The sequence below is a fragment of the Rhinolophus ferrumequinum genome, chromosome 8, assembly GCF_004115265.2.
Source record: "Rhinolophus ferrumequinum isolate MPI-CBG mRhiFer1 chromosome 8, mRhiFer1_v1.p, whole genome shotgun sequence".
Lineage (NCBI taxonomy): Eukaryota > Metazoa > Chordata > Mammalia > Chiroptera > Rhinolophidae > Rhinolophus > Rhinolophus ferrumequinum.
The window spans coordinates 16,141,471-16,161,446 of record NC_046291.1 but is presented as its reverse complement, the minus strand read 5'-3'; the positions used below and the strand labels follow the sequence as shown (position 1 = coordinate 16,161,446).

Below are 19,976 nucleotides of genomic sequence, written 5' to 3'. Positions count from 1 at the left end.
CATATGTCTTATGGCATCTAGGGCACTTGCTGCGTCCTGCTCACCATATGCAGTTAGCACAATATCATCCAAGTAATGGACTAGTGTGATTTTCTGTGGGATATCAAAGTAAAAAATGTCTTTCCAAACCATATTTTTACAGAGGACGGACAGGGGAGAAGACATAGCCTTAATTCTTTTTTACTTAAAAAAAAATGTGACTACTAGAAATTTAAAAATTACATATACAATTATAAATTATATTTCTATATTTTATACAACCACTGACTTAGAAAAATCTTTCTTTTCCATTCTTGTTAGGAAAGACAGCTGGAAAAAGTTTGCATTCACATAGCAGCAGAGACAATATTATACCCTAACACTGTCCTATTTAAGTTGTAAGGAAGAGTTTATAGATATTCTTTATTTAATGTACTATTTTTTACTTTATCTTTAGCATTTTTGTTTCCTCTTTAAGAAATTTTTCCAACTCTTAGGACACGGAGTTATTTTCTTATACTATCTTCTAAATGCTTCATCCACAAAGTTTTGTAGAGTAGGCGTTCCTAAAATCAAACTAAAACTGCCAAATGGCTTTAAGCTATGGAGTAAGCTTCATTGTTTAATTCTTCACATTGGCTTATAATCCACCTGGATTCTATTTGTGTGTATGTTTTAAGTTATGGATAAAAGTGAATTTTTCTTCTACAAGGGTTCCCAGTGGTTCCTGAACTACGACTATGTATTAAAAAGATTATCCTTTCTTCTCCGCAGCACCATCTTTATCATAAAGTGTCCACATTGTTGTATGTCTATCTATCAGCTCTGTATTTCATCAATCTACCTGTCATCTTTGCATCAATACCACACTTCCTTAATTACTACAACTTCATACTCAGTCTTGATATCACGTAGAGCAAATCATTCCATCTTCGTTTCAAAAACATTTTTTCTCTTATTCACTTCTTACATTTTGAGAGGTTCATAGCTATTATTATTTATTATTAAAGCATAACTTATATCCAGTAATGTATACAAACTTATGTTTATAACTGTATAATTATTAATATATGTGTACAACTCTGTTACTCCTTAGAAACAGTACATCTTAGAAACAAATACCTGTCTATTTGCTGACACCTGTGAGTATCCAATGAGTGAGAGTACTTTGAGAAGTATAAAGCTCTGCAAATAAAGTACCCTGGTGTTTGGTTGGGCTGAGCATGGGTGGTCAGATTACCCACTCCCTTTTAAGAATTTAAGCTAGTAGGAGCAAACTGGCAAGAGCCATCGAAATAGTTAATGTGTGCACACTTTAATCATAGCACTTCCCTGTTGATTCCTGGGAACTAGATGAGTGGGAAAGCCCTGGCAGGGGCTATAATGCTGGAGGTGGAGGCCCCCATAAAACAGCAGGGTGCAGGTCTGTCTGACATGGAAGGGCGGGCAACTAGACCACCCAGTGTAGCTGGGTGTGGGTGGGGATGGCTGACATTCCAACTGTAGTACCATCCTCACTTTTTCCACTTCAGGATTGGTCCCTGAGAGGAAAACAAGACAGAGACCAGCCTCCATGAGCACTGTCTGGGAGCTGTGCTCCCCTCACCCCCACCCCTGCTCTGGTCCTACCTCTCTTACTTTGGACGCTCTGACCAGGTCCAAATCCTACCCATCCTTCCTCAAAACAAGGCACAGAAAGACTTTGCATGAAAAATCCACTTTAATGATCCAGAATTGGGTCGTCCTAGAACTGCCCCCTCTGGAGGGCAATGGAGAGGGCAGTGGGGCAGAGAGCCTTCTCACAAGGTCTCAGTCAGTGACAAGGTTGTGGCTCACAGTGGGGGCAGCTCAAAGAAGGCCTAAAACAAGAAGAAACAAAGGATTGGAATTAGTTTGTAGGGAGGTGGCCCCTCCCTCACCTGCTCTCCTTCAATAACAGCCTGTTTTGAGCAAGCCCACAGTGATTCAGCCCACTGATTGAGCCTGTCCCCATGGCTCCCACATATAGTTTATACTTACTCCTGTGATTTTCCCGTGGGCTCAGAGCTGAAGAAGAATGGCAACACCTTGTTTGCACTGGCAGAAGCACCACGGCAACCAGTCCCTCACAGGTGGGTCTGTCATTTAGCTCTGAGTGCGTTAACCCAGCAACCAATCCAGGCTTAGGAAGCCCAGCTGCCACCTTACAAGAGTGGGAACCAAGGGAACCGGTTTCCTAGGAGAGCAGGAGGGGCTGGGAGCCCCCTGAGGTGTAGGCTGCCTCTGGATGGCGTGCACAGCCAGCTGGGGGTGCTAGCTCCCCTGTCACCACCCCCGTCCAGGCCACCTTAGTCTCCCCTGGACCTGGATAATCCATTCCTTACGGGCCTCTCAGTTTTCACTCTTGGTGTTTTCACAATCCATTCTCCAACATCACTAGAGTGACCTTTTAAAATTGTCTACCAATCACATTATGACATCTCCTTCCTTAAAATTTCCCAGTTAACCTGCCATTATACTTAAAATAAAACCCAATTAAAAAAATGGTTTTAACATGATCCATGAGGTCCTGTATGGTCAGTCCTGAGCTTCCGTCTCCAACCTAATCTTCTAGCACTGACTTTTCTGTCTGCTTCTCTAACATACCATGGTATCCTCCTCTGAGGGCATTTGTCATTGCAGTGCTCTCGCCTGGGAAACCCTTCCTTTACAGCTGCCTCTAGCTGCCACCTTCTTGTAATTTTGGTCTTAGTCCAAAAAACAAACAAACAAAAACGACTTTTGTCAATGTGGAAGGGCCTGATGTTTGGCACAGCCCAACCCCCACTGTGGTCCCTGAGAGAAAAGGCAGGAGCTGTGCAGGGGAGCTGGCTCCAGTCTTGCCTCTACCATCAATCAGGTATGCAGTCTTAAGTAAGTCCCTTGATCAGCCTGGACCCCAGCGTCTCAGCTAAAAAGATAGATGGGAGTGGTAGGTGGGTGTTTTCAATCTGGATTCTGAAGAATTCAAGCATCTCGAGGAAATAACTCAGAGCTTTACCCAGATGACTGGCCCAAGCCACAGAGCAAGGTAGTGTGTATGTGTGTATGTGTGTGTGTGTGTGTGTGTGTGTGTGTGTGTGTGTGTGTTCTGAATGTGAAAGTCCCTGAGCTACCTCTCCTATTTATCCAAAGGAACTTTGCTATCACTTGATATAAACAAAGGAATGTATGGAGCAAAGGAGGATCTTTATTTAATTTTGAAAACTCTGCAGTTTTCAATGCTTATACATGAAACTATAGATCATCTCATTGTTAGAGGCTCCCGCTTCCTTGCCCTCCCAGCCTCTCATGTGGATTCCCACAGGTGGTCTGTGAGAGAGAAAAGGAAAGTGAGGGTACCCTTTGATTGGGAAAAGAAATATCTTTTCTTCAGCTTATCCATTCACACCTCAATACCCACTCCCTTCTTCATGTCTGCCTCCCTCATTTCAACAGGATTCTTACCTCCCTAGAAAGAGTGAGCCCCTCCCCTTGACAGGCTTGGTCATGTCTTGTTTCAGGGCCTTCAAAACCACTTTGGAGGTATAGCACCGATCCTTGTTCACCTCGACCACTGGGCTCTGTGAGGAGGGAAGCCAGGAGTGAAGGAGGCAGAAAAGGGTAACAAAGCCCCAGAAGGAAAGAGATGGGACCCAAAGCCAGAGACTTAAAATTCTTTAGAAGATGTATGAGCCTCGCCTTGGGGAAAAGGAGTCGAAGTTTCTCCTCCTGCTTGTCCCCTAGAAGAGGCAGGAAGCTAGGCTTGCTAACATCCACTTCCTCTCCTTTCGCAGGTATCATTAATGCCTCATGGCGTGGTTTCCTACAGATCCTAGGCATGACCTCTGAACCATTCTCAACGTGCTCTTGGCGGCTCTTACCTGCAGTTTTAATACCTGTTCTCTCCCTGCTCTGTCTGTCCGCCAGACAGCATGGACTGACCATAGACCTCATGCACCTCACCCCAGTGGTTTTGGTGGGAAAGGCCCCCTGCCCATCCCTCAGACAGGGATCTTGGGGGTGGAGTATGCTGACGTGCTCCATCTTCTGGGTCAGCACATTCTGGGTGATGTCATCCTTCCAGAACAAACCTGCAGGGTGAAAGGGTGCAGTGAATTGACCTGTGGGACACGCAGGCCCACTCCAGGGACCAGGTGAGATTAACACTACCCCTCTCCCTCAAGTAGGTAAATGATCACAATTTGTGGAGAGAATTAAATGAGATGGTATATAAAAGCTGTTTAGCATAGTGCCTGGCATTTAATAAATATTCACTTAGGATTAGGATTATATTCTCTTTGCTGATTCATTTGATGCTATCGTGAGGATTAAATGAGACTAGGGAGGTAAGGAGTGCTTACAAAATGCTAAAGCCCTGATTCCCAAACTTCAGTGTGCATTAGAATCTCCGGGCTCGTTAAGATACAGGTTGCTGTTCCCCACCCTAGAGTATCTGATTCAGTAGATCTGGAATTAGCTCAAGAATTAGCATTTCTAACAAGTTTCCTGATGCTGCTGGTCCTAGGACACATTTTGAGAACCGCTGTTCTAAGGCATTATTCACATATTAGACACCAGTAGTAGCAGTAGTAGTAATATGAACCCTAGATAGAGTTCTTATCTGACCTTCTCCCCATTCATGAAACTCTGCTTTAAGGAAGGGTAAGCCATCTGTCTCCAAGGGACTCTCCACTCCCTTTCATTCCTCCCCTGTATTTGTCATACAATTTGCTCTGCTTCCTACTCAGACACAGGGGTGGGTGTGTGTTCTCCTGGCTGAGAACTTAAGGATTCCTGACTCTAGAAACACTCAGATAGGACCAGGGGTTGGGACTAGTCCAAAGGAGTTAGACGCTAGCTTCTTTCGGTGGTTTCTTCTAGAAGCCTATTCTGGGCTCTTCCCAAGAGTGTTTAAGGGCAAACAGCCCACCCATCCAACTTCACCCTGCCTCTGGTCTCACCCCTGCTCCATGAGATGAGCATGACAGGAAAGTTTCAAGTAGAGACATTTGAGGAAGGAAGGCTGTCCTCAGATCAAACAGCCCCTCACTGTCCCCCCTGCCCTCATATCTGACCAGCCCCAGCCTCTCTTCTCCAGGTCTTACTCACCTCGGGGCACAATCTGCTGGAGTACAACTTGCAAGTGTTGGAAGACTGGGGTAGTAAATCGTTGGAAGGGCCAGAGCTGCCCCACCCTTCCTCCTTCCAAGTGTTCCTTCTTTTCATTTCTCCCTGCCCCCATCACCACCTGCCCTGTTCTTCAGGCCCTGCACCTCATTCACCTTTGGTACCAACTTCCAGGTAAGAACCAAGCTTACAGGCAGAATAGCCTGTGGGGGTTGAGGTAAGCAGAAACTTAGACAGCTACACACATGGAATGCATAAGCAGGTGAAGAGATGGGGCTTGGGAAGCAGGTGAACTGCACCTGGTGGAAGGATTTGAAGCCAGGTATGAGGAGAGGAGGCCTTGGAATCCATATAGGGGAAAGTATTGGTATGTGTAGGGTTTCAGTGTGTCTGGATCCTTGTCCTGAAAGCCAGTCTGCCCAACTGTGCATAGACAAAGTACAAAGGGTGAGGAAGGATAGTCCCTAATGCTCTACACACCTTTCTTATTCCAGGCAGATGTAGTGGGGTTGGAGGAGAGTCCATTGTTTTTCTGTGGTGGAATTACCATGAATCATTGTGAACGTGCCTTAGGAAAAGAAAATTTTGCCCAATCAAATGGGTCCTAATATCAATTTCCTGGCTTTAGGTAGGAGCAGAACTTCCAGCATCCTACTGAGAAGGAAAAGAGCTTCTGGAAGAGAAGAGGCAGCGCTCCCAAGATTGATCGTATAAGAGAGACCCACGGGAGGCCCGGTGCTGTCCGTGGTGCTGAGAGGTGGCCGAAGCCTGGGAAAGAGGCAGCTCTGGGCGGAAAAGAGGGCAAGGCATTCCCACAAGGCTTGATCTTCCTCCCTACCTCCCACCCCCTCCCGTTTTATCATCTGCCACCAGGCCTCTTCCCACAGTTCTCCGCGAGTCTTCTGCATAGGCCTCTAAATCCAAAAATCGGGAGGGGGAGAGTTGGCCTCGGACTAGGAGTTTGCGCTGTCTTCCCCTAGTGGCGGGCACGGAATCCTCGAGTCTGCGCAGTTCGTCTTTGGCTACTCAGATTTAATTCTGCGCTGCTCCGCTGGCGCAGAGTGGAGGGGGCAGAAAAAAGGATGGACTCTTTCCTACTCCATCCTCTTTTACTCCAGCCTAGCCTTCCCCTTCTTATCGGAAACTGGATTGCAGACACCAGCCTCTGAGGGCTTATGAAGCAGCCCTGGCTTATCTCTCGGCCCAGCCTTCCTTCCGGAGCGAAGCACTGTACCCGCGGTCTCTGCTCCTAATGTCCCGAGATCCTGGTCCCCTGCCTATCCCTCAGCCCCGGGCGTCTCTTCTCTGGCCCCTCGGCGAGTCTTGCTTCTCCTGTGGTCGCATAGGCCGTTTTTTCTTTCCTCCTCCCACTTGTTCTTGCGGCCTCCTCCCGATTCCCCAATTTTCCCGAGTCCGCTCTCTCTTGGGTCCAGATCCCATAGGCGGAGCCCTACCGCAAGCTTGCGCCTCATTCTGTGAGACACTCTACATTTATCTCTTTTCACGCCCCCAAACAGTCTTTTCCTATAAGTTCCTAAGCTTGAGGACTCCTGACCCACTTCTTTGGGAATCGCTATCTGGCCCTGCCTGCACCCCCAAGATTTCGGTTTCCTCGGGACTGTGGCCACTGCTGCCCCCTGGGCGGCTGTTCAGCAGTAGGATGCAGAGGAGCAGACGGTGCCCACCCCTCCGCCCCCCGGAGTCCCCAAACCACAGCAGGCGCCGCGTCCTCATGGGTTCCGAGCGCTTGCTCCCCACCCACCTCTCAGAGAAGGTGGAGACCGCAGCTGGAGGGGTCAAGCGGGACTGTTGCTTTCCACCCGCTAACGAAAATAAATCTGCACATTCCTCCCTAGGTAGCTCCGCCAATCGCGGGCAGGCCTTGCCCCTGCAAAAGCCTACCCAACTCCTGCTGGCCTTTCCGTCCACGCAGCCACCTCACCCCCAGGGGCCCGGCCCGCTCCTTTTTTATGTAAACCAGGTCCAAAGTTGGAGAAATTGATTGCATGTAAGATGTGGGTGCGAACTGTACCTACCTCGTAAGTTTGTTGTGAGGATTAAATATGAAGAATGACTAGACAGTAGACAGTGTCTTTAGTCTATTTTTATTACCCTTGATGCTCACTTTACCCTCATCCTCCTAAAGACCTCCAACATACATGGATTTGACCTGCAAAATACAGAGGGTGCCAAAAAAATGTATACACATTTTAAGAAAGGAAAAAAACTGTATTAAAATGACGCTGATGGTAACCACTTTGAGCACTTGTCATTGCAGAAGTCAAACGTGATGTGTATTCATCTTTTGTTATCATATCAGCATATATTGAGTATTACAATTTTTTCAAAATTTAATTTTATTTTATTTAAGGAGGGTGCAGCTCACAGTGGTCCGTGCGGGGATCAAACAGGCAACCTTGGTGTTATTGGCACCACACTTCAACCAACTGAGCCAACCAGCCACCCTGAGTATTATAATTTTAATACAGTCTTTTAATTTCTTAAAACGTGTATACATTTTTTGGCACCCTCTGTGTATTGCACATCCATCCACTTCTCTCCACGTTGCCGCCATTTCTCTGGTTCAGACCACTATACTCTTTTTAATAGAGCTATTGCAATAACTAACTGGCTAACAAACTAACTGATCTTTTGTTTCCACTCTTGTTTAGTTATAGGTTAGTGTGTGAGCTTTCTAAACTCTGGATTGGCATTTCCATATTTTGTTTATTAAGCTTAAAAATTATTATGAAAATTTTCAATTAAAACAGAGGATCTAATGAATGTGCATATAACTACCACCCAGACTAACAATTAAGATTTTATCACAATTGCTTTTTTCTCTTGAAGTTTTTAAAGGTAATTTACAGACTTCACGACATTTCACTCCTAAATAATTCAATACCCATCTCTTAGAATTAATGATAGTTTTACTATACATAGCCACAATACTTATGACGTCTGCAGTAGCCTGAGTAATGGCCCCTAAAAATGTCGATATCTGAATCTCTGGAACCTGTGAATGTTACTTTACATGGTAAGAGGGATTTTGCTGATGTGATTAACCTTAGAAGGTGATTAACCTCCAATGAGAGAGGAGAGTATCCTGGATTTTCTGGGTGTGCCCAATGTAACCACAAAGATCTTTATAAGAGAGAAGCAGGAGAGTGAGAGTCAGAATCAGTAATGGGACATGTGTCATTGGAAGCAAGAGGTTGGAATACTGCAAGGAAGGGGTCCCAAGCCAAGGAATGCAAAAAGCCTCTAGAAACTGAAAAAGGCCGGGAAATTGGTTCTCCCTGTAAGACTCTAGAAGGATCACATCCCAGGTGACACCTTGAGTTTAGACTTCTGACTTGCAGAACTGTAAGATAAATTTTTGTTGCTTTAAACTAGTAAGTTTGAGGTGATTTGCTACAGCAGCAATTGGAAATGAATACAATATCTAAAAATATTTACAATCCCTAATTTACATAATTCTCTGAGTACTTCTGGATAGCACTCCTTTATCAGATAAATGGTTTTTTGAATAGTTTCTCTAGCTCTGAACATTTCATTTTGTTTCTTAATAGTGTCTTTTGAGGAGCAAAATACTTTAATTTTGAGGAAGTCCAATTTATTAATTTTATCTTTTATGGCTAATGCTGTGTTCTTAGAAATATTTGTCTACCCCAGACTTACAAAGATTTTTCTCCTATGTTTTCTTCCAAAAGTTTGGTTATGCTGGCCTCATAAAATCAGTCAGAAAGTATTGCCTCTTTTGTTATGCTCTGAAAGAGTTTAAGATTGCTATTTCTTCTTCTTTAAGTGTTTGGGCCTGAGTTTCTTTGTGAGAGTTTTATTACAATTAAATTTTTGGCAGAAAAACCTTGAAGCCTGATTATTTTAGGGCCGGAGTATTTTGGTTCTGTCTTAATCCTCGGCTATGTCCCTTAGTCCTGGCCTTTGTATTTACAGTATATCTAAGATATAGTCTTTTAAGGATTTCAATAAAAAGCCCAAGGTGTTTACCAAGGCCCTCTAATGTTATGGGTCCTGACCTCCAAACTTGGTCTCCCTAACACTGTGGCAGCTTGTAAAAAATCCCAGTTCAGCTCTTTAACTTTTCCACTAGGCTTCTTGGAATCTCACCCTGCACATGTGCTGTTTTAGAAGGTAGCTAAGGATCTGAGGGGAACTTGTATGTGGATTTTGGGTTCACCTCTCTGGAGCTCACTCATTTCCCAGCTTTCTCCCTCAATTTCCAGCTACTCTGGTGTTTCTGTACTCCAGCCTCTGCTTCCTCGGCCAGGCAGACTGTTACTTTCTGCCTGAGCTCTGTTTCCCTGTGTGCTGCAGGGAATGGTGAAGTGTCTTTAGGGAAAAGCCTGTTAAAATGTGGTACTCACCCCAGTAGGCTTTGCTTTTTTTAAGAATTAAATTCCTTCCAGTTTGTCTTGCTTTGGGTAGGTCTCCATGCTTTCATACAGTTATTTTTATATTTTGTCATGTTAACAGGAGAGTCTGACACAAACTACTTGTCATGCCAGGAACTGGAGTTTTACCTGGTTAGCATAGATTTGTGTTACCCATAATACTTTAAAATTATTTACAGAAACAATTTGAGGTCTAGGAGCAAATGAGTGTGAACCTTCTTTGAGAAGTATAATGCTACAGGAAAAAGGGACATAATGGCCTTTGGATGGGTTGAGCATAGGTCAGTGTGCTTCTCTCTCCCTTTTAAGATGTCAAACTACCAGGGAAATAACTACGAGAATGATAAATGACACATGCATTGATGCTGTATTTTTCGCTATTCATTGGAGGGGGCCCTGATGCTGAGAGTAATATCCTCAGAAGACTGAGTAGGCCTATTGGACTTGCGGTTCAAAGGAAGCTCCTTTCCCAAAGGGAAAAAGACCACCATAGAGTGTAGTGGGTAGAGGCAGGGGAGTGGTTGAGGCAAGATTGCAATTCGGTTGTGGTCCTACCCTGCCTGGCATTCACGTTATGAATGATGTGCGAAGGAGAAAAGGTTCAGAAACCAGGCCTCCATCTGCACCAAGGATCTATTCTCTAGCCCCACTCCAAATGTCCCTTCTGTTCTGGTCCTACATAGTTTACTTCAGAGGGTCTGGCTGGAGCCCACCTGTCCTGACACCAAACAAGGCTACAGAAGGAATTTCAACAAAACCCACTTTAAAAGTCCAGAAGCAGTTTGTCCTAGACTAGCCTGAATGGCAATGCAAGGGTGGGGGATGTGAGACACCTCCAAGTTTTGCTCAGAGAAGGAAACAGTTCAAGGAAGCTCTTTGGACTTGGAATTTGTATGTGTATGTGCTGGAGGACCCCCCCTCTGCAATGAAAACTCCCCCTCCCCCAATAAATGACAGGCTCTAATAGCAGTCCTGATTTGGGCAAGTCCTGAGGCATAGTGACTCAGCAACCGCCTGACAGCTGGCTTCTCCTGGTTCCCTTCTGATCTCTCCCTCCCCTGATTTTCCCCTAGGTGTAGAGCTAGTCAAGGACCTAACCTTGAGAAGAATGGCAGATTCTTATTTACATACTTTAGCACCACGGCAACCAGTTCCCATTGTGGGCATCAGTCACTTGGTGCTGATGATGTCACCCCAGCGACCAGTCCAGACAGATAAAACACAGTTGCCATGGTGACAGGAGTCAGAAGCTGTTTCCTTGGAGAGCATGGGGGTCTGGATTCCCCCTCAGTTTCAGGCTGCCTCTGGTAGAGTGCATGGCCCAACTGGAGATGTTCAACTCACTGTGACAGCCCAGTCCAAGCCACCAGTGTCCCCTCGACCAAAACAATACTTCCTAATAGGTCTGTCCACCTGTTCCATTCTTGCCCTCTACCAATACATTCTCCAACAGTGCTAGCTGCTGGTAAGTCCCAATCTGAGTTCAAAGGCCCGAGAACCAGGAGCACCAATGTCCAAGGGCAGGAGATGGATGTACCAGCTCCAGCAGAGAGAACAAATTCGCCCTTCCTCCACCTTTTTGTTCTATTTGGGCTCTCAATGGATTCGATGATGCTCAACTCCAATGGCGAGGGTAATCTTCTTTCCTCAGTCTACCGATTCAAATGCGAATCTCTTCCAGAGGTACCCTCACAGACACACTCAGAAATCATGTCTTACCAGCTATCTGGGCCCAGTCAAACTGACATGTAAAGTTAACCATCACAGTGGGCAACTGGGAGTGAACCCTACTGGGAGCCCCCAAGAATCTGTATAGAATGTGTCTCAGATTTACCCATCAAGGGAAGGATATGCTGGCATATTTCTCCAGTAAACTCAATCTTTAACTGGTTGAGGGCTGCCTCAGGCGGGCGGGTGTGGGTGTGTGTGTGTGTGTGTGTGTGTGTGTTAAATCCAGATACTTCAGGGCTGTCTTGAGCACAGGTAGGTGACTTCCTCTGGTATTCCAGAAGACCCATAGGAGAAGCAGAGAGCCCAGGGTTTGAGGTGGGAAGCTGTCAGCATGTACAGATACTTTCCACCTGCAGCTGCAGGTAAGCTCAGATTCAGACCAGGGGATGAGGCAGGGCAACTGCAGGGTCCGCTACACAGGTATTCAATAACTATCCATTGCATGAATATGTTACATGTATGACTCACTTCTCTGACTAGTCTTCAATTGCTTTGCGGCAGGAACCATGTATTGCAGTGGCCAGGACAGTGAATGTATGATGGGCAAAAGTAGGGCAGGTGGTCGGAGTCAACCTAACTAATGAGAACTAGGTAGGGACTGTATGAATTGATATGATGAGTTGAGTGTTATATTTAGCTATGTCCTTAGATGCAAGGATGAAGGGAGAAGATATACATTGGCAGCATGATTAAGCCTATATTACCAGAATGGTGTCTGTTAATTTCTATGGGTTCTATAAGTGATGGGTGCTATGGTCTGAATGTTTGTGCTCCCCACCTCACCCCCCAAATTCATATGTTGAAAACCAAAGCTCCAAGGTGACAGTATTTGGAGATGGGCCTTTGGGAGTGATTAGGCCATGAGGATGGAGTCCTCATGAATGGGATTAGTGCCCTTATAAAAGAGGCCCCAGAGAGATCTCTCGCCCCTTCCACCATGTAAGGTCACAGCAAGAAGGCACCTTCTATGAAGCAGGAAGCAGGCCCTCACCAGACACCAAATCTGCCAGTACCCTGATCTTGGGCTTTCCAGCCTCTAGAACTGTGAGAAAGAAATTTCCATTATGTATAAGCCTCCCACTCTATGTGATTCTGTTATAGCAGCCCGAATGGACTAAGACAGTGGCTTGGATACTTTCCCATGTGCTCTCATTTGTGAGGATCCAATGAGCTGAGTGTGAAGGTGCTTTGAGAAATATAAAGCTCACGGCGTGGGACATCTGGAGTTTGGATAGGTTGAGCAAGGTTGGCTGGTCTCCTGTTTCCCAGGGGTAAACTGACCAGAGGCATCAAAACGTTAAATGGGCATAGCCTTTGGTTATAGAATTCTCCGTATGGTTTCTTGGGGTTGGGGCTGGTATGGCTCCTCTGTAGAGGACCCTAATGCTCGGAGGGCACTGTGAACCTCAAAAGGCAGAGCAAAGTCCAAGGCTTGCCTGACCTGGGTCTGGAGGGAAGGATTTCCTTCTACAAAAGGAAAGAAGATCAAGAAGACACATCTGAAAGCTGTAGGTGGGGATGGCTATCATTCTAGCTGCAATTCTGCTTTGGGAGGAGAAAGGGATCTGAAACCAGGCCTTCAGCACAACCAGGGGCTGTGTTCTCCATACCCCACACCCCATCCTTCCCATGTCACCTCAGAGACTCTGGTCAGGTCCAAACCCCACCCATCCTGCCTCCAGAAAAGTCCGTAGAAAGAGTTTGCTTGAAAATTGGCTTTAATAATCCAGTTTTGGGTCAGCCTAAAATTGCCCTTCTTGAGAGCACAAGGGAAAGTGTGGGGGATAGGAGGCGCCCCAGAGTCCTTAATCAGCTATAAGGTTGTGACTCAGAGTAGGGAATGGCTCCAAGACATTCTAAAATGGGGAGAAACAAGGGGTTTTCAATGAATGCACTGAGACAAGGGTTGTCACTTCCTCCCCCACCAAATTCAGAATAAGCCTCAATAGCAGTCTGGAACTGAATAAGCCATGAGACGAGACGAGTGACTCAGGCACTTCTGAAAGTTGGAAGACCTGTGAAATAGAATTCTATAGGCCGTTGCCTGGGCTCCATCTCTAATCCTGTATCCTTTCTGGGATTTTCCATGAGACAGACCTGGTTGGTCCCCTGAGCCTGGAGGAGAATGGCAGCAACTTGTTTGCATACTTAATAGAACCATGACAACCAGTCCCCATCATGAGGTCAGTCATAGGACCAGCGATGTGGTCCAGCAAGCAATCTAAGCTAAGGTGGCATGGCTGCCATGGTGACGGGGATGGAGACCAGTTTCTTTGAAAGGGATGAAGGGCTGGAGCACCGCTGGGGTGCAGACTGCCTCTGGATGGAGCCCGGCTAGGAGCTTCCCAATGATGCTGCCATGATCTTAGTCCAAGGTACCACCAGATCCCAACTGGACAACTCAAGAGCCCCAAACACGTCTACCTGTTTCTACTCTTGTCCATTTCATAATCCATTTTCCAGCACCATCAGTATAGCTTTATAAAATGTTTATCATATTGTCCTATTCCCTTCGTTTAAAATCCCCCAATGATTTCCCCCTGCACTTTGAATAAAACCCAACCCCTGCGTATAGACTACAAGCCCTAAGCAGTCCTGGGCCTACTGTCCAAGCTCACCTCCCACCACAGGCCACTCTGTCTGTTGTCCTAAGGAGACCTGCAATCTCACGTAAGGGAAATTGTATTTGTGATTCTCTCTGCCTAGGGGACTCTTCCTCCAGATCTTTCCCTGGCTGCTTCCTTGCACCATTTAGGTCAAAATTCAAATGTCACCTGCTCAGGCTATCTGTAGTGTGGAGAGATGTGTGAAGCAGCTCACCCTGTACTGGTGTCTATGAAGGAGCGCTAGGGGCTGTGCAGGCAGAAGGCTGGGAGTCCGGACACCTGGTCCAGCCCTGCTCCATGTCCACTCCATTTTTCAGCTGGAAAGGTGAGTAGATAACTACTAGATGCGTGGTTTTTTTTTTTTATCTGGGCTCCAAGGAGCTCAAGGGTCCCAAGAGATGTCTGAGAGCCTTGCCCTGGTGACTTCCTCAACACCACAGGGCAGAGCAAGGGGAGGCTGAATGTGAGAGGCTCTGGGCACCACTCTTCTCCTATTTAAGGACAGAAGCTATGTAGGATGGGGATTAGTGTCATGTCATACTCAAGATTTTCTTAGAAAAACAGAGAGCCCATATATTTTAAAAGGTGGACGACCTCTGAAGTAGAATCCTACAGGCCCTTCACACTCTGTGCTTGATCTTCCAGAACAAGAGGCCAGTGCAGGCTCCCAGCCTTGGCACCCACAGTGGCTAAAATCTGGAAAGGTGTCTGTGAGAGACTGAGAAAGGGTGGGCGCCCTTTAGTGGTAAAAGAAAGAATTTCCCTTCAATCCAGCAACCCTGGCAGGCATTTTTCATATTGTCTTTAATCCCCATAGAAACTCAGGAGAGTTGCTATTATTATCAGCCCCATTTCAAGAAGGAACTTGAAGAGCTTAGGTAATGTGCCCAAGGTCACAACTGGGCAGCGACAGAGCCAAGATTGACCTGGCTCTGTCTGTATTGAAAGCCCTGTTCTTTCCCAACCTCTATGCCCCCTCTTCCAGAAGGTTCTTCATCAGGCTCATTAGCCAATGTCTATCCCTTTCTTCATCCCGACTCCCTCTTTAAACAGGCCCTTGGTGGGTTCAGTCCTGGACAAGGGCAGGACCTCTCACCTGCAGCGGGTCCTTGCCATGGTTGGTCAGCTCTTGCTTCAGGACTTTTGGAACCACTTCCGCAGTGCTCTTCAAGCAGTGCTCTCTCTTCACCTCAGTCACTGGACTCTGAGGGGAAGGAAGCCAGGAGTCAAGGGTGAAGAGAAAAGGAAGGAAGGGCCCAGAGGGAAAGAGATGGGGCTCATATGAAGGATTTCAAAAATCCCTGAGGGAATCTCACCTTAGGGAACAATAGCTGAAGTTTCTCTTCATGCTTGCCCCTGGAAGACAAAGATTAAGCGAAGGGCAGCAAATAGGAGCCATGTGTCCTAACCCCTTCCATTAGCAGACATCACTAATGGATCATGGGATTGCTTCTGGCTGAAATCAGATAGGCTATTCACTGGACTCCTGACAGCTCCTACCTGTAGCCGTAACACTCATTCCCTTCCCACTCGCTCAGTCTACCAAACCACAGGCCTCACACACCTCAGCTCAGTGGTTTTGGTGGCAAAGTCTGCCTGCCCATTCCTCATGCAGGTCTCTGGGGCATGGAGCCTGGGTATCTTCTGGGTCTTCAGAGCTGGAGTGACACCATCCTTCCACAACAGTTCTGCAAGGTTAAAGGATAGGGTGCTTACCCTTGGGACAGTCTGATTGGCCCATCCCAGAAATCAGAGTGTGATTAGAATTTGCTTTTCCCAAAGTGCATAGAGACCACAGGGCATTGGAGGGGTCAGACTGGCTGGTGTACAGGAGTTTGCCTTCTGCCCACCTCTGCTTTTGGATCCCTGCTCTTAGCTCTGTGACCCTGGGAAACTTAATTCAACTTGCTGAGCTTCAGTTTTCTCATCCATGAAATGACTAACATCATAGGATTGGGGAGGAAATTAAAGGAGATAATGCATAAAAGTTTCTTAGCACAGTGGTTGGCATATAGTAAGCAATCAAATGGGAATTTAATTATGTGTCAGAATCAAATCAGATTGAGGATGGAAAGTGCTTTTAAAACACTAAGACATTAATTATACTCACACATCAGACCCTATGATTATTAGTAGTAGGAATTGGAACTCAAAGCAGAGCTCCCTTCTGAACCCCGCAACCATGAAAACTCTGCTTTCAGGAAGGGTCACGCTTTTTCCCAAGGAATCACCTCCCTCTCTCCACCCCCCATCTTTCATGTCTTCTATTTGCCATACACGCTGAGCATCCCACTGCCCCAGTTCAGAGTCGGGGCTATGTGGGAGGGAGGGGTTCTGGTTGGGGACCTCATGATTCTTGGTTCTGGAGCACTCGGAGAGCACCAGGGGGTTGGACCAGTTCCAAGGAAACGGATGCTGGCCTCTTCCAGGGGCTTCTAGTTGCCTCTACTGTGCCTTCTAAAGAGTCCAAGTGTGAACAGTTTCCCTGTAGGGCTGAGAGACCACCACCACTGTCTCGCCCAGGGTCTGGGTAGGGGAGGCTCTAGAGGTGGGTATGATGAAAAAGCTCAGGCAGAAAAGTTTGAGGAAGAAGCTTTTAATGCCAAGTTAGGGATTCCCTCTCTACCTCAATATCTGACAGGTCCAGCCTCTCTCCTACAGCGCTTCTGATCTCTCCTTGAGGCAGAAGCTTCTGGAGCACACCTTACCAGTATCTCCCCACTCTTCCTTCACTTCCTTCCTTTGCCTCTTTGTCTCCTGGGTCTCACTCACTCTTGGCACCGACTTCTATGTAAGAGCAGAGACTTCGGGCAAAGAGGCAGCCCGTGGACAGACAGGTGAGAAGGGCCTCAGATGGCTACCAAAATTGAATGAACAGACAGGCAGACAGGCTAGGGATGGGGGAAGGAGTTCAGCTGCTTCCTGAGAAGAGAGCTGCAAGGAGTTCTGTAATCCTTGGAAGAATAAAGCATGGGACCTGGCTTCAGCGAATTAGGGCTGGCCAGTCAGTTTCTTTTCCTGTCAGCCACAGTATGCCCACCTACACAATGTGGGGAGTGTGTACAGGCCCTACAGGCCCTCCTCAATCCAGGTAGATGGAGTGGGATGGGAGAGAATCCAGTTTGTTTTTTTCCATCCTGAATCTCTCTCCTCCTCCAACTCACAAGCAGATCCTAACAATGATGCAAAAAGGTGAAGATCCCAATAAAAAGACAAATAACCCAATTTTTTTTGGATCTGAATAGGCATTTCTCCAAAGAAGATCGTCAAACAGCCCATAAGCACATAAAAAGATGCTAAACACCATTAGCCATCAGGGAAATGCAAATCAAAACCCCTATGAGATACCATTTCACACCTACTAGGATGGCTAGAATAAAAAAGACAGATAATAACAAGTGCTGACAAGTGCTGGTGAGGATGTGGAGAAACTAGAACCCTTATATACTGTTGGTGGGAATATAAAGTGATGCAGCTGCTGTGGAAAACAATCTGGTGGTTCATCAAAAAGACTAAACATAGAATTACCACACGATTCTGCCAATCCACTCCTAGGTGTACACACCAAAGAAATGAAAACTTATGTCCGAAAAAATTTCTATATGAAGGTTCATAGCAGCATTACTCATAAGAGTCAAAAAAGTAGAAACAAGTATCCATCAACTGATGAATGGATTAATAAAATATGGTATAGCCATTTGATAGAATATTACTCATTAATGAAAAAATGAAGTGGATACATTTACAACATGGATGAGCCTTGAAAACATTATTGTAAGTGAAAGGAGACAGTCACAAAAGATTACGTATTGTACGATTCCATTTATATGAAATGTCTGGAATAGATAAATGCATAGAGACAGAAAGTAAATTGGTAGTTGTCTAAATTGGTTGAGTGGGGCTGTGATTAGAAGGAAGAATGGTTAGTGATTGCTAAAGAGGATGGGTTTCTTTGGGGGATGATGAAATGTTATAAAATTGATTTTGGTGATGGTTGCACAACTCCATGAATATGCTAAAAACCACTAAATGGGTGAATTATGTCTCAATAAAGTTATTTATAAGTCACCAATAAATTTAGTTTACCAAATGGAAGCATTATAGCTTAACACAACTGTCATGTGGGGTGTCATGCGGGGCCTCTAGTCCTGCTCCCCACATAAGAACGCAGGATATGGTGAGGCCAAAAAGAAACACCAACAGAGCCATAGATAGGGGAGTCATACCACTGTATTTTCGCTGGCGGATGGGCAAGACACATGAAGTAGGATCCACACAATCTGCAATCTGTCTTCCACTTCTGTCTGCCTGTCTGCCTGCCTGCCAGCCAACCAACCAACTAACCAACCGACGCAGTGGCAGTAGTTATAACAGTGGCTAATTGGCTACCTGGTTACAGCTGATGGCCAACTAGTCACAGCTGATGGCCATCTACTACGGGAGCCTGCACCCCTCCACTTGAGGCTGAGAGCCTGGAAACTGCTCTCTGGGACTCTGTCCCCACAACAACTTTCTCCAAACTGCAGTTATTTGATAACCACCGGCATGACCACCGGCATGATTTTTTGGCTTATCTTTGTGCCACTGTACTGTTATCGGCTTACTCCTTTAAATTGATGCATGTTTTTCATTCAAGTAAAATTATTTTAAAAGGAAACTTAACCACTGTCTCCTGACATAGATAGAAGATAATTATCAAAAATAAAGAAGAGAATTTAAAACGAGATTGAGAGAGAGAGAGAGAGAGAGAGAGAGAGAGAGAGAGAGAGAGAGAGAGAGAGAGAGAGAGAAGCTCGCTAGAGCGAGAGAGCCCAGTGCTCTGTGGGGGAAGGGACTTCGGGAGGGGAGCTGTGTCTTTGAGGTAGAGATCCCAGGACTGAAAGGCAAAGGGTAAAGGGAGCGACCCTGGACACAGCCCCTGCAGTCACCAGGACTGGAAACCCTGAGCCGGGCGCAGGGCGGGGGCGACTGAGGCGGCTCCCGAAAGGAGGGCCCGGCTGTAAAGGTGAAAGGGCCCAGGTACCGCATAGAGCCTGGCGCGCTTCGCGCCCACCCAGCCCTCTAAGAACCCCCAGCGCCGCAGAAAGTCCTCTGCATTGGTCTCCAAGTTCAAAGACCCGCGAACAGACACGGTGGAGGGGAAAAGGCGCGAGTGCAAGGAAGGCTAGAAGCCCTCCACATCCTCTGCCGCTCCCTCCCGCGGCCAACCCTCTAACCTGCGATCGTGTCACCGCCACCCACCGCCCCAGGCTGGAGGGGAAGCCCTAGCGCCCGGCTGGGCCCAGTCTCCTCCGGACTGGATGTCCGCGGGCCCGGCTCCTGCCTAGCCCTCAGCTCCAGGCACCTCCGCCCTGGACCCTCGGCACTTCCTGTTTCTCCAGTGGCCTCGTGGCCTGGACCTGTGTCCCTTGGACCACTCGGAGGTCCTTTCCATTCCTCCTGCGGAACCGCAACCCCACCCCCCAAATTTCCCTCGCTCCGCTTGTCTTCGGTCCTGCCTCCGTCTTCCGATTTGTAACCCACCACCCCTCCCCCATCTCCAAGACGCCATCTAATTTCCTCTTCCCACCGCCTACAATTTCCCGAGCTTCCGAGCTTTGTGCACCCACCGCCCCTCCACCCCTCCTCCCGGGACCGCTCCCGCCCTTCCCCGGCTTTCCTCCTGACCCTGGGGACTAACGGCGTCCCAGCCCCCGGGGCGACTGCTCTACAGTAGGAAGCAAAGAAACAGACGCATCCCTGCTGGGCCCCGGGCCCCTCGCGCCAGCCGCGGCCGCTGCGTGGCCTCGCCTGGCGCGCTCGCTTCGCTGCGGGAACCGCAACCGGAGCCGCAGCTCTGCGCACCCCTCTCTGGGCGCGGCCAATTATGGAGGGTGGTGACAAGGCCCCCAACCCCGCTCTTCCCTGTCCTGGCGTCAGAGCCTTGCTTTTAAGAGTGGGCTGCTGTTGACATAGTTGACCCCCCCTCTCTAGAATCCCCACTAAACAGCTAAACACAGGGTCCCCTAGTTGCATTCTTGGGATAAATTCTACTTGGTATGGTGTATAACCCTTACTTGTTGCTGCATTCAGTTTGCTATTTTGTTGAGAATGTCTGCATTTACAGAGGGTGCCAAAA

At 47.1% G+C, this 19,976-nt stretch overlaps 1 protein-coding gene across 2 annotated transcripts; it reads right to left on the bottom strand.

The window, feature by feature from the left end:
* Positions 1-1,693: 1,693 nt before the first annotated feature.
* On the bottom strand, positions 1,694-19,691 carry RESP18 (regulated endocrine specific protein 18). Of its 2 annotated transcripts, none has more exons than XR_004423678.1 (6): positions 19,526-19,691; positions 15,423-15,546; positions 15,175-15,214; positions 14,955-15,062; positions 3,861-4,070; positions 1,694-1,838 (listed from the first exon to the last, which is right to left on the bottom strand). XR_004423678.1 is itself a non-coding variant. In XM_033112429.1 (6 exons), exons 2-6 carry the CDS (start codon positions 15,467-15,469, stop codon positions 1,793-1,795), a joined length of 357 nt encoding a protein of 118 aa, XP_032968320.1. In that variant the 5' UTR covers positions 15,470-15,546; positions 19,526-19,691; the 3' UTR covers positions 1,694-1,792. The 2 variants fall into 2 exon arrangements, 1 of the variants encoding a protein (XP_032968320.1); XM_033112429.1 differs by lacking the exon at positions 3,861-4,070 and adding an exon at positions 3,445-3,560.
* Between the last annotated feature and the right edge of the window lie 285 nt (positions 19,692-19,976).

Bases quoted from the DNA above. Each gene is read 5' to 3' on its own strand.
- RESP18 (XM_033112429.1), bottom strand. From the start codon at position 15,469: ATGAGGAATGGGCAGGCAGACTTTGCCACCAAAACCACTGAGCTGAG. The intron at 15,215-15,422 runs GTGTGTGAGGCC...TTTGTCTTCCAG, and splicing joins ACCAAAACCACTGAGCTGAG to GGGCAAGCATGAAGAGAAAC. The intron at 1,839-3,444 runs GTAAGAATCCTG...TTCTTGTTTTAG, and splicing joins GGCTCACTCTTTCTAGGGAG to GCCTTCTTTGAGCTGCCCCC.